The sequence below is a fragment of the Athene noctua genome, chromosome 2 (assembly GCF_965140245.1).
Source record: "Athene noctua chromosome 2, bAthNoc1.hap1.1, whole genome shotgun sequence".
Classification (NCBI taxonomy): Eukaryota; Metazoa; Chordata; class Aves; order Strigiformes; family Strigidae; genus Athene; species Athene noctua.
The window spans coordinates 162908381-162920966 of NC_134038.1; the positions used below are offsets into that span (position 1 = coordinate 162908381).

The following is a 12586-nucleotide window of genomic DNA, read 5'->3' on the forward strand; positions in this document are numbered from 1 at the left end:
CGTTGAACAAGACAGTAAAAAAAGCTCAATGTATTAGAATCTTTGGTTGTATCTAAACACAAAATTATACTATTGTCACTGAATATGTACTTCAGTGATTTAACAGAAACAGTGTAAAGGTACGCATTTCAATATTAGAATATCTTATTTCTATTTAGCTGGAACCTGCTCATAATCAGCTGTAATGAAATTGAAACAAAAAGTTAATAAACAAATACATAAATAATAAAACCGGGCTCTACGCTCATTTTTTTTCCTCACTTGTTTAACAAACTGCATTAAAGTCTACCTTAGACTTAAAACCTGTATTTGCTTTTGGAGGGGAGATAGTTCCAACTGAATAGCATCAGAATAGAAAGAAAATGCTAGAGTGACCTTTTTCCACACCCTCCAAAAGCAGGCAATGGCCTTGTGTATGGGAACAGAGTGGTCCTAGCACGGTGGCCTAGCCTGTATTTTCCAGATTGTGGCCTCAGCCACTTTAACTAGAAGAAGACAGCTGCTACACTTAAAGTTATAAACTCAGTTTGCAAGTTAATGTTTCCCACACCGGAAAAAAGTAGTTACAGGAAATGGTGAAAATAACAGTACTTCCATGTACATATGTAATAGTCGGGAGGACAGAAATTCCCTTCTGAATGGAAGATACTTCAGCGCTTTCCAAGCCAGTCCACAATGAGGACAATGCTATTTTTTAAAATCCTATTCCCTGTTTTTATTGCACATGACATATTACATTGTACTGTACAGTGTGTGGTGATGAGAAATTCCCTGCTTATTTAATTGTGATCCTTCAACGAATTTGAAAGGGAGCGCTTTATTTCCATTTCTGTAATTTACTAGTTCTTTAGATGATGATTTTATTAACCCTTGTATTTGAGAACTGATGCTTAACAAAAAAGAAGCCTGATAAAAAGGCCTTTGGCAGTATTGTGAAGGCCTGGAACTGAATAATGCACTTTAATAATGAGGGATAGAGCTATGGCTTTTGCTGATGGCTGTGACCGGCTCTGTGACCTGATTATGTCGCAGAGTGTCAGCAGCTGAGACACTACAAAAGGGAGCGCATCCCATCAAATCTATCTCCATTGTAATCACTCGCACTGCTGAGAGGCTTGTTAGGAGCAGGGAATCCATCAGGCCTCATTAGCACCATTTACCATCAAGAAGCTCAAAGAGCAAACGTGTACCCTCTCATCAGAATAATGAGAACCAAAGTACTCCTATTATCTAATTGGATCAACAATACCTCTCTCTCTATTTAGTTCCCTGAGCTACTTGTGGACTACAACTCTCAAAAATTAGTTATTTTTTGTTAATTGCCAGGGTGGAGCTGTGCTCAAGGCTTTTCATATACAGAAGGTTTTCACATCCAAAGAGCAAGGCATGGGCACAATGAAGCCCAAGTTCCTCCAAGGGCATTCTTAGATTCTACTGATGCCATCCCGATTAGATTCACTGTTCAATTAAAGTATATACTATACAATTAGACCACACTTAAGTTTTCCTGTTAACCTATCAGGAAACAGAATCTATTGCCTTCTTTAACCACATATCATTCATAACCATTCATAATGCCAACTCTTATCATGCTACTTTTTCTAGTCTTTATGGTAAAACGTTATTTTGCAATTGCTGAATTAGGAGGTATTTTTCTCCTGTTGGACAACTCCCATCTTTCCAAAAAGGAAACTAAACTTACTCAGCACCTGTAGTTAAAATGTATTTGATCCTGTTGAAGTCAGGGGACTTACACAAATGCAACTGAAAACGATTAAGTACTATGTTTTAGCCAAGTTGGAAGCTGGCTTTCATGTAGCACTTGTGGAAACCAGAAGCATCAACCTTGCTTCCATATTTCTGTAGTTCATCTCCTTACAAAGATTAAGAAAACAGCCAAAATACTCATTTCATGTACTTAATAGACATAGCAAAACGCACTCAAAGCTCCTAATACTTTCTTTCGTTTGCAATAACAGAGTGAAAAAGAGAAGTGCCTGGTTGTTACGTCTCTGAAGAAACCAAGTGCAGCAATGGCACTAGGATCCTCCTCTAAGGGCAGGCTGAAGCTGAGCGGGTAGACAGTTTCTCTTTGAAATCAGTGTGTCTACTGACAGGGTAGAATCTAGCAATTCTGCTACCCTGGCCTTTAAATTTAAGATATGAAAGCTGAGTGCTGCAAACACTTCCTGGAAAGTGCTGAGGGCAAACAGAATGTAAGCAGCATTACATGGGCCAATAGCTCTTCATAATATGCCTCTGAAAATGAAAATTTGATTTAGAGTCCTCTACCTGTACTATATCAAATTAATCAGGTGATCTAATCATATTATTCCAATGGATTAGGTCTCTTTGCTACAGCAGTCTTGGGGAGCTGTTGTATTCTGGTTCCTATTGCCAACCAAAGAAAAAAAAAAATTATGATACCATAACTTTGAATTCAATAATTAAATTAATAACAAATATACTATATAAATGATTGTTAATATAGATAATGTTGTTACTGTGATTGTAAGAACTCCCAGACTATTGGGAATTAAGGCCATGCCACAAGTCATTTAAAAGATCATTTCCCTAAATTTGCCATAGGATCTTAGGTTTGACCTACAGCTTAATGTCTCCAGGGATTACTGATCACCATATATTTAGCTAGACAGATGGACATTTACAAGCCCTGAATTTCTACAACAGAAGCAGCATATAATTACAAAGATTGCACATACAAACAGTCTGGTAAGCCATCCAGCCTTATATTTGCTGGAGTGAATTTTGGGTGTCACACTTGTGATTCTTTGAAAGGGGCAATATTCAAAGGGCAGCTTCTTAACATATGATGGAAATCTGTCTCCTTAAGGAGTCCAAGCAGATATTTCAGAAACGGAGTATCCCAAATTAGTATTCACTTACGCTCCCAATTTTGAAGAAACATACCCTTCAGTTCTTGCTTAGTTGCTATAATTTTATTAATTTGCAAGGATTGTAATTTAATTTTTGGAATGCAGTTTAACTACACTGAATTATCCTGTTCTGTAGACTGATAGCTTCAGAAGTGTGCTCTAAGCAATATGGGTTTATGCTGAATATTATAGAAGCGGGTGTTATATTACACACTTATTACAATATTTATCTGTATTGTGGCGATGTCTGCAGTACTGATTATAAACCAAGGAACATTTGTAAAAACAAGTCATAAAAAGCCAGCCGTTATTTAAAATAGCTAGGCAAACAGATAGATTCTGTGATTTTATCCAACAACAGGGAAAATTCTTCCTTTCTATTCTCTTTTTCTGCAACCTGTGGAATTATTGGACTTTACATTATGTGTGGAGTAAACGAGTCTCAGCCTGAGGGAATCCATAGTTTCATTCAGTGATATCTTCACAGTATAATTTTTTTTTAAACATATAATGAATGGCCACAATTAGCTTTTGCTTTCTGTGGAGAATGTGTAAAGTGAAAACTATTGAAAAACTAGCCTGGGTTTATATCTTCAGCTCTTACAATGAACATCTTTGGTGCCAAGTGCCTCATGTGAGTGGCGACTGTGAACCATTTCTGGAGCACAGATAGAAGCAAGCAGGCTTCTAGGTTGGAGCTGATCTGACTATGAGTTATAGGTATTATAACCAACTTTTCTTCCAAACCAATACCCCATCCCTCCAGAAATCTTAATAGGCTTTTGAGAGCCTCCATTTAAAGCTGGCTGCATAAAATGATCCTTTGATGAAAAGGGATTGAAACAAGGGTTAAAGTAGACATTGAAAGGTTATTGTAGAGGGCACATTGTTCATACAATCCTCCTTTAATATGTGTGGTGTGCACCTGCGATAAGATGATTCATTAGATAAGGCCTCACTTTGACAAGCTCCATCGTTCAACCCTCGGGGTAGTGATGGAACAATTCTGCACCCACCCAGTAAATATAACAAGGTCAGCATTTTTTTTTCTGGGACTTGGATGGTGATAGTGAATCTCAGGATGCATCTTTGTTTATGTGTTATGCTAAAAAAAAAAAAAAAAAAGAAAAAAGTGAGGCTCCTATAAAGTATTGTCTTTTATTTTTTTATGGGCCAAAATAAAAAACATCACCTCTGTTCCAATTAAAAACATGGTGACTGAAAATTACCAGGAAAAAAAAAGGCTTTTTCCTGGGTTTTTTTCCCTCTAGTAAACAGTAAAAGCAGAAACTAAACTTCAGATTCACATATCATCCAAGCTGCATCATTTCCATAAATGTTTACCAGGGCCTGACATCCACATAAGCACTGTGGATATCACCATACACCCAATTTCTAGCATTTAGAATAATGGCATTCAAATTACTCAGCTACCAGGTCCAGCTATAAGTTATATTGACAGATTTGTTGCAGTGACTTTATGTGAAACAAGTAGTTGTGTTAATTTTTGTCCTAGTAAATGCAATAAAGAATGACAGTGGCCACAACCTGAAAGGTACTTAAGCATGCTGCATTGATGGAATTATTTATATATATATGGACTCAGATGCACACATCTCTGCATCATATTAAGACTGAAACTCAAAAAGTTTGCAATAAATAGTTTCCAAATGCGGATAATGCTCAATCTCTCTTAGACACACCATAAACATTGTTCAAGTTTCTGTTTGGAAAATTTTCTTTACAGCAAAAGTTTCTCACAAATTAGCATTACAGAGCAGCAGAATCATTGCAAATTGCTTGCCTTAGGTAATTAGAAAATAAGTAAACCACATAGTTAAACCCATCCCAGATACTTCATTACCATGTGTGTTCCTTTACTTCAAACATTTAATACCTTTTTAGAAATGAACTAATACAGAAAAGCTACAATTTGGAAAAAAAAAAAGCGTAGACTTAATAGTGCAGTAGCACTTTAACACAGTTGTCTGTTATTACACATATATAAGTAGAAGAAGACAGCTGGTATGTTTGTTAAGAATCACAGGGTTGCTGGACTTTTAAAATACCGTATTATTGCACTATTGTGATCTTTTCAAAAGGTTGAATTAAAATAAAACAAACCTTAAGCCTTTTCTGGCTTGGAAACACTTTCTAACAGCTCCTAACTTCCTCCCAGTTCGCAGACTTTCCATTTCTTACCTTGTCTGGCAAATCAATATTTATTTATCTTCAATATGTGCACTTTTAAATTGCTGTCATACAAGCGGAACTCATTTTTGTCCTAGGATGAGCCTGCCATCAGAATTCACTGTTTGCTCCATCTTCTACTCACCTGTCCTTGTGCATTAGTGACGAGTTGACCTGTGACCCCCTGAAGACTGGAGAGGGCATTGCCAAAGGCCTGGGAGCTTGCTATTGAGCCCATGGCTGCTGCTGCGGCAGCCGCTGCTGCTTGACTTGCTAGCGGATTATTAACCAGCTGAAAAAAGAAAGAAAAGATCAGGGTAAACCCCCCAATAAACACAGAAACACGGAGTGCTAACTGGACAACATAAAATCCGTTGTGCTAATGTGGGTAAAAGACTGTCTACTCCAAGAGCTTGAGTAGTTTTGAGAGGTTCTTATTTCTGAGGCTTTTGTGTCTTTGACAATGAATGTTTTTTAAAAATGCAGAGGAAATTCCATATTAATACTGAAGAATAAAACTCTCTTTTTATACCCTTTATTCTCTTTTCTTTTTTGAGTTATGCTTGATGTGTTTCTTTAGGTTCGATGTGCTAATGCAGCAGATGTAGCAGCCTAATCCTGCTGTAAACAGCAATCAGTGAAAGATTAGCATTTGATTTGAATGGGAGTGGGATATTGGAGATATTCAGAACAGAGACTATTTTACTGATGACCCCAGAAATAAGAAAAACCTGCAGATCCTTTTATATCATTAAAGAATTGGTCTCAATATTAGATAAATCACAGCAGAGGACTCAACCCTGTGATAAAGTTCACAAGAAATCAACTAAAACCTCAAAATTCATTTGCAAAATTTGAAACTAAGCAACCTATTGCTTCTCAACTGCAAATGATTAATGACAGGACTCATAAATTTTAAGGAAGTGAGTTGTACTGCCCATTTCAGTTGGTTCTACCCGGGTGCTCCATAGAAAGCATAGAGCACAGTCATGGCTTACACCTTAGGAGACTATGGGAATCTCACAGAGGAACACTTCTATCAACACTTGGGTTTATTAAACATACAAAATGTGTGTTCCTCTGTCAGAATCAAATGTCCTATGGGAGGCGGCTTGCTCCCTGGATTATTGTGTTTATGTTTTCTCACCCTTTTCTGAGAATGGACAAACTCTGAACAAAGCACACAGGGACACAGGGATGACAGTAAAAAAAAAAAAAAAAAAAAAAAAAGTTTTAAAAAAATGTTGGGAACCATCGCCACTGCGACAGTTGTCCTGAGAACAATCAAACTGAGCTCAACAGGCTGAAAACATATTTTAGAGTGGGTTTTTGCCCAGGGAATCATTGCATTTTAGCAGAACTTGCAAAATGCATATTAGCAGGGTAAAGTAGCCAGAAGGTTGAGGGAGAAAAAAGTCTGGGGACAGCAAAGAGATTTTTTTCTCAAGCTGATATGAAAATGCCGAAGCTAACTCAGAAAAGCTTAATGTTTGAGCGGAAATTAGTAGGAGTTCTAAGTCCTTAGATGATGAGTAAATTATCAATACTAGTGAAATGGAGAATCACAGACACCAGTAAGGGATGTACTCCACAGACAGGCTCTGCTTCAAAATAGGTTATAAAAAATTAATCAGTGATTAGTAGATGATTTAAGCATGTTACAGATATGAGTAGTGTGTATGTTATAGATGTTTAGAAGCCCATCAGTAGAAGATGTCAGATATGGTTATAATCTATGCTTATAAGAAACCTACTTGTCTGTTGGACATGGGAAACCTACAACAATTGATTGGTCATACATTAAAACATCTATTAATCATTCATTAGCCCTTCATGAAGTATTTATAAATGGAACCTTGATATAAAGTGTTGCCTAAAGGGGCACCTTGGGCACATCCAATCCCTCCAGAAATTGTAAAGTAAATAACTAAATAAAGATTAGTAGCAGTGCTGGACAGAAAAGATGACATTGTTGGAGGATATATTTTGATTTGGAAAAAATTGTTATACGAATCTCCAAAACCAGTCTGTGGCATCCCATGGCTAGAAAATCAAGCAGAAATAAAACACAAAGGGGGAAACTGCACTGACTGCTTGATTAGCAGTCCTGATGAGCTGTGAAGAGAGCGGAGATGGGCACAATGACCCAGGTGAAGTTTGGTACCTGGATGACGGGTAATTCCACTGACTGCACAAGGTGTGAGCCCAAATGTAGTTGCAAGCACTCCTCAGTGAGTTGGGTGGTAGTGCCTGAGCACAGCAGTATAATGCCAGAAAACAGTGTAAATAAACTCGTCAATTTTCTTCTCAGAACAGTGACATTTCTTTATTGTCCAGACGAGAAGCTGGTAAACCCTGCCTTTCTCCACAGCACTTCATGGGCAGCACTAGGACTTGGAGTAATTCACTTGTAGCTGTCAATACTTGGAGAAGAAAGGGGCAGCATCAAAAACTAAGACTTTCAGAAAAGGCTTTCTACAATCTTATTAGAAATCCACAAATTCCTGCACCTATGATCCTACAGCATCTGACTGCACATATAAATTGTAATCTTTGTGTGGCTACCTGACATCAGCTAATAAACTACACTAGCTGCTACAGTTTATGGCTTCAGTTGCATATAGGAACAGTTACTTGGGGAGCATAAGTAAGACGGTGAATCTAGAAACTACAAAGGGTTAAAACCTTCTAAAAATCAGACTATCACCTCCTAGAATCTCCTTCCCATTTTTCTTGTTCCAGTTTACAAAAACTGTACATTTTCAAATACAACAATAAAATTTAATTACAACAAACCCTGGAGACACTCAGGATTGCTTTTAGTTGCATCACAGAGATAAGCTACTTATTAAAAATGATGGCAGAGGCAATGATATGCATAGGTACCCTGGTAGTACCATGTTCCAGGAAAAATCACACTGAATGGGCCAACCTGCAGGATAAGAACCTTCCAAGTGCATATAAAAACATCCCTATCTATTCACAAGTCTGATGAAAAATCAGAAGATGCATTTTTCTTTGAGCACTTTGGGAAGCTGTTGGCTGCATGTTACACTCTGTTAAACTGACCCCTTTTATATCATGTGCAGATTGGGGGTGAAGAAATACACCTCATTTCATTATGTCTGGACACCAAGGTAACTTCCAACACATTATATCTTGTTTTTATTTTAAAAATAAAATCTCTGACTTCAGAGGTTTATGCCATTTCTCAGTGCAGGTTGGATCCCTGAGAGTACTTATTAGAAATATTAGAAATAAATTATGAAAGATCCCACAAAGAGCTCTTCCCATTTTGTTTTTGTATTTAAATAACGATTTAATTAGGAAGGCTGAGACATTTGGAGCTGTCATTTCCAGTGCCCAAATTTCTGCTCCCACTCAAAACACCAGTCATTACAGCAGGTAATAGCGATCTTAGTTTAAAGTGACAGGGCAGCCCTCTCAAGGATGCCTCCACTAATGACATGATTATATGAGGAAGCAAACTTTATGAGGAAGAATCTTGTAATAACTGAGTAGCTTCAGTACATTTTTCTGATTTTCCAAAGATGAACTTTTAAAGGAAAAGAGTAAGAAAGTTGTTCTGCTCTAATTCAGTGTAAAGCAGGAGCCATTCCACTGCTGCTAACAGATCTCACATAAATCAAACTAACCTGTAAAATGATGGGGGATGAAAGGGGCACTACTTAAAAGATCCTAAAATTGTGACATGTGAGGTGAGAGTTTCTAGGGTTAAGAAAGACTCTTCAAAAAGAACAATTTCCAGAAAAGTGTGGTCGAGTCAATGCTGCAAGCAGTTTCTTGAGAACCACAAATACTTTTCCTTCTGGAAGAACACCCTCTTCCTCTCTTTTTTTCCCAAAGCTAACTTAGTATCTCAGTGAACTTGCTGTGAGAAACTGATCAAGCATTCATGTATTATTGAACACAAGACAGGATTTGATAGTCTACACAGTAATTTTATTTTTCTCTATAAAGGGCATATCCTACTGAACGTTCATTCCCCTGGTCTGGAAATCAAAGAGCCAGTTTTACTCATTACAATATCACTCATTCAACAAGTAAAAAGAAAAAAAAGAAATGGTCTGACTGATTTCAGGTCTGACTGACGTTTCAGGATGCCAGAACATCATATGAAAAAATGGGCCTGTAATCTGAAAGGTAAGGTCACTTTATGTAATGCCAGTGTAAGAATAATGTTAGATCTTGAGTGTTTTCTAAAGGACTTGTGGGAGAAGCTAAGAGTGAAGATGTGCTATCTGAATGCTGCAATGGAGAATGGAGGGACATATATTGTGGAGTAACAGCAGGCATAACTTCATTTTACAAAATAGTATCGGTGTTTTTCAGAAAGGCTGTTAAAAAAATCACATTTCTGGGTATCTTCCAGAGATTAAATTAGTGTAGAAAAGCAGTATATTTGATTAGGGACTGACAGATCCTCAGTCTCTTATATTCTCAATCCTTACTGTAGGAAGCATCACACTGCTAGATCAGCTACTGAGAGTGTTCACCTAAACTAATGTTTTTCAAGGGAAAACAGAAAAATCCTTTGATTTAAATAACTCTAATAGTTGAGAAGAATTCAGCAATGGCTCTCAATCAGAAACACATGACATTTTTCTACCAGACTATGTGAAAAATGATCAAAGAAATTAAATTTTTATTAGCATGGCATTTGCTTTTGTAGGAATTTTTAACTGAGAATCTACGTGAATTTTACCTGTATTTAGATTATGAGAGAATTAAATGTTAAAACCTAATGGATATTACTCCCATTTTTTCCCAGTAGCTTGTGAGACAGATTCTGGAGAGTAGTAATTTGGCCTTAAGGGAAAAAGACTGTTTCCAACTGAGCACAGGCTTCTGAGGATATTCTGTACTTTTTTCATTACTGTCACCAGCATTATCATCTGTATTGGGTGTAGATGTCAGGGTAGTGGGGGTGCTGCAGAGAAGGAGGGGGGAAAAAAGGAGTGAAAACAAGAGGGAACACCAAGGTCAGAGGAGGAGGAGGAAGTGCTCCACAGCAGAGCAGCTGGGAAGGAAGAGGCTGCAGAGAGGAACCTTTACGGACTGACCATAGTCCCCCTGCCCCCTGCACCACCGGGGGTGGGCAGAGGAGTCAGGAGTGAAGGAGTGAAGTTAAGTCTGGCAAAGGGGGGGGAGGAAAGTTGTTTTAATGTTTGTCCTTTTGATTCTCATTACCAGAATCTATTTTAATTGGCAATAGAGTTAATTAACCCCGAGTTGAGTCCGTTTTGCCCACGGCAATGTTTGGCAAGCAGTCTCTCTACCTTGACCCATGACCTTTGTCCCCCCCATCCCACTGAGGCAGTGAGTGAGTGGCTGGGTGGGTGTTCGGCTGTTAGCCAAAGCTAACCCACCACACCATCCCAATACAGTAACTGTAGACCATATCTAACAACAATACACAACCGTCTTCAATACCCTGAAGACATAAAAGCAGAGCATTCCAGCCTAGATACCCATGTGCTTGACTTCAAAACGTGAATGAATTGAGGCAGAAGTACAGTTTCCCTGGAAGTCCCTAGTAGATCTTCTGGGTAATTCTTCATAGTATTAATGCTTACATTCCTAAGTGTCTTCAATATGCATATATACCTTGTACCAGTTGACAGCTCCCTGGACCTACACTGGATCTCAAAATCCCTGAAGGAATTTTTAAAAAGACACTGGAAAAACTGTTTCGGCTTAATCCTGGGAAAACATGTAGAAACCTTGGTGATGATTGCCAGGTAAATGTTTGTAAAAATCAATAATAAGAAGACCACTTAGCATTTATATAATGAACATGTAGATATGATGTAGATCCCAAGAAAGCCAAGAGAGAATACACAGGTGACATAAACCAAAAGAAATGAATTTTATCCCAAAAGATACTATGAACAATTATTTTGGAAACCCTGCATGTTTTAGATATCAGTTGGAGACTTTTTTTTTTGACCCTCCCCTCCCTTCCTTTTAGTGTATGTAATAGGATAATTACAACATTTAACTTTTATAAATGAACAACAGGGTAAAATGTCTAATAAAATGGCTGTCATGGAGCCTAATCATGCATAACTCTTCGAAAACATGCCCCAGCAGGCAAATGTATGAAGCAAACCCCAAATTATGGAGAAGAAAAAAATAATCTGTCAACATTTGTTTTTTGTACAGTGCTGGGATATGATCAACTTATAAACTATACTATGTGGTTACAACATCCAGACTCATCCAATAATGTCTGGTTGTTTCAAAACTGCACAGGTCTGTATTTGCATATGGTTGTAGACGGTAAGAGTTCCAAATAGGCTGCTTAGACAGACATTTTAGTATATGCACATATATCAGAAATTCATGTGCAGAATACAGTGTAGAGACAAGGATATTGAAATATCTGAAAGCACTGACTTGCCAGGGACACTTAAAATATCTCGTTCTCACAGATACTTAATCTGCTCATTATATACATTTATTGTGGCTGAGCTATTTGCTGTCTAAATCTATGCTGAATTTTCTATCAGGAGTAAGTACTGATAGCGGTATCACTGATGTGACATGACTTGATTCAATGCAAAGCGACGCGACCTGAGGTGATGGGAGGCACGCAGTGCTCATGTACGCCTTGATATGACATGGATAGTGGAGGATGCACAAAATTTCTCGCAATATCTTTGTAAACAAGGTGCTGCTGCTCAAATTGGAACCAGTCTAAAAAACTAGGGTAACAATTTACAAAATTAAAAAGGCGTATTTTTAATAGAGCTGCAGCAAAGCAAATTAAGAGTGGACATCATTCCCAGATCTCTAGGACCAAACTACTGGATACATGAATAATGAAGAACTCATTAAGGCACAGGCAAGGAGTGAGTGGAAACCACTCTAGTTGTTTTCATTTCTGCTCTATTAGTGACAGATAGAACAGAGAGGAAAGGAAACTAGAGGAAGGGGATCCTGTTTGGGCCTAATCCTACAAGATAAACTAAATTGAAGGTGTCAGCATGTCTGAGGCTGGGTCTTATATGTTTACCAAAAAAAGAAGAGTGAATATATTTAAATATATTAAATATATTTAAATATAAATAACTACAAACAGTAGCTGACTGATTCTTTAGCAGCCAGTCAGACTACTCACAGACTCTAGACCATGGGGTTCCTGGCTGTCCACAGTTAGAACTTACAAGTATGAAAAGTTCTAGAACTGCGTAAACTGTCACACACTGTTCCAGATTTTAATTAAACAGAGCCATCTTGGTTTAGTCTGGTTAGTTACCTTTAATTTTATGCAGTCTTTAAAATATCTACAACTGTTTATCTTACGCATGATGTAAACATACTCTAAACAAAACTACCTCATCTGACTTGATGAATTTTGTATTGCTACTAATCATAAATTGTATTGGTGCTCATAAAAAGTACTGAAAAAATTATCTGAATTCTCTAATGTTCTGAAGTAGTTCCTATGTGAGGCAAGAATGAAAGCAAAGAGC

At 37.6% G+C, this 12586-nt stretch overlaps 1 protein-coding gene across 5 annotated transcripts in view; it reads right to left on the minus strand.

Moving 5' to 3' along the window:
• Window positions 1-12586, minus strand: part of POU6F2 (POU class 6 homeobox 2) — a 315556-nt gene that overhangs the window by 54995 nt on the left and 247975 nt on the right. For all 5 annotated transcript variants that reach the window (XR_012633242.1, XM_074900920.1, XM_074900922.1 and 2 more), the window contains exon 6: window positions 5233-5379. Coding sequence is in view for 4 of the 5 variants with exons in the window: in XM_074900920.1 (XP_074757021.1) it covers window positions 5233-5379 (147 nt within the window). In the remaining variant the exon portion in view is untranslated. The remainder of the gene's footprint in view (window positions 1-5232; window positions 5380-12586) is intronic.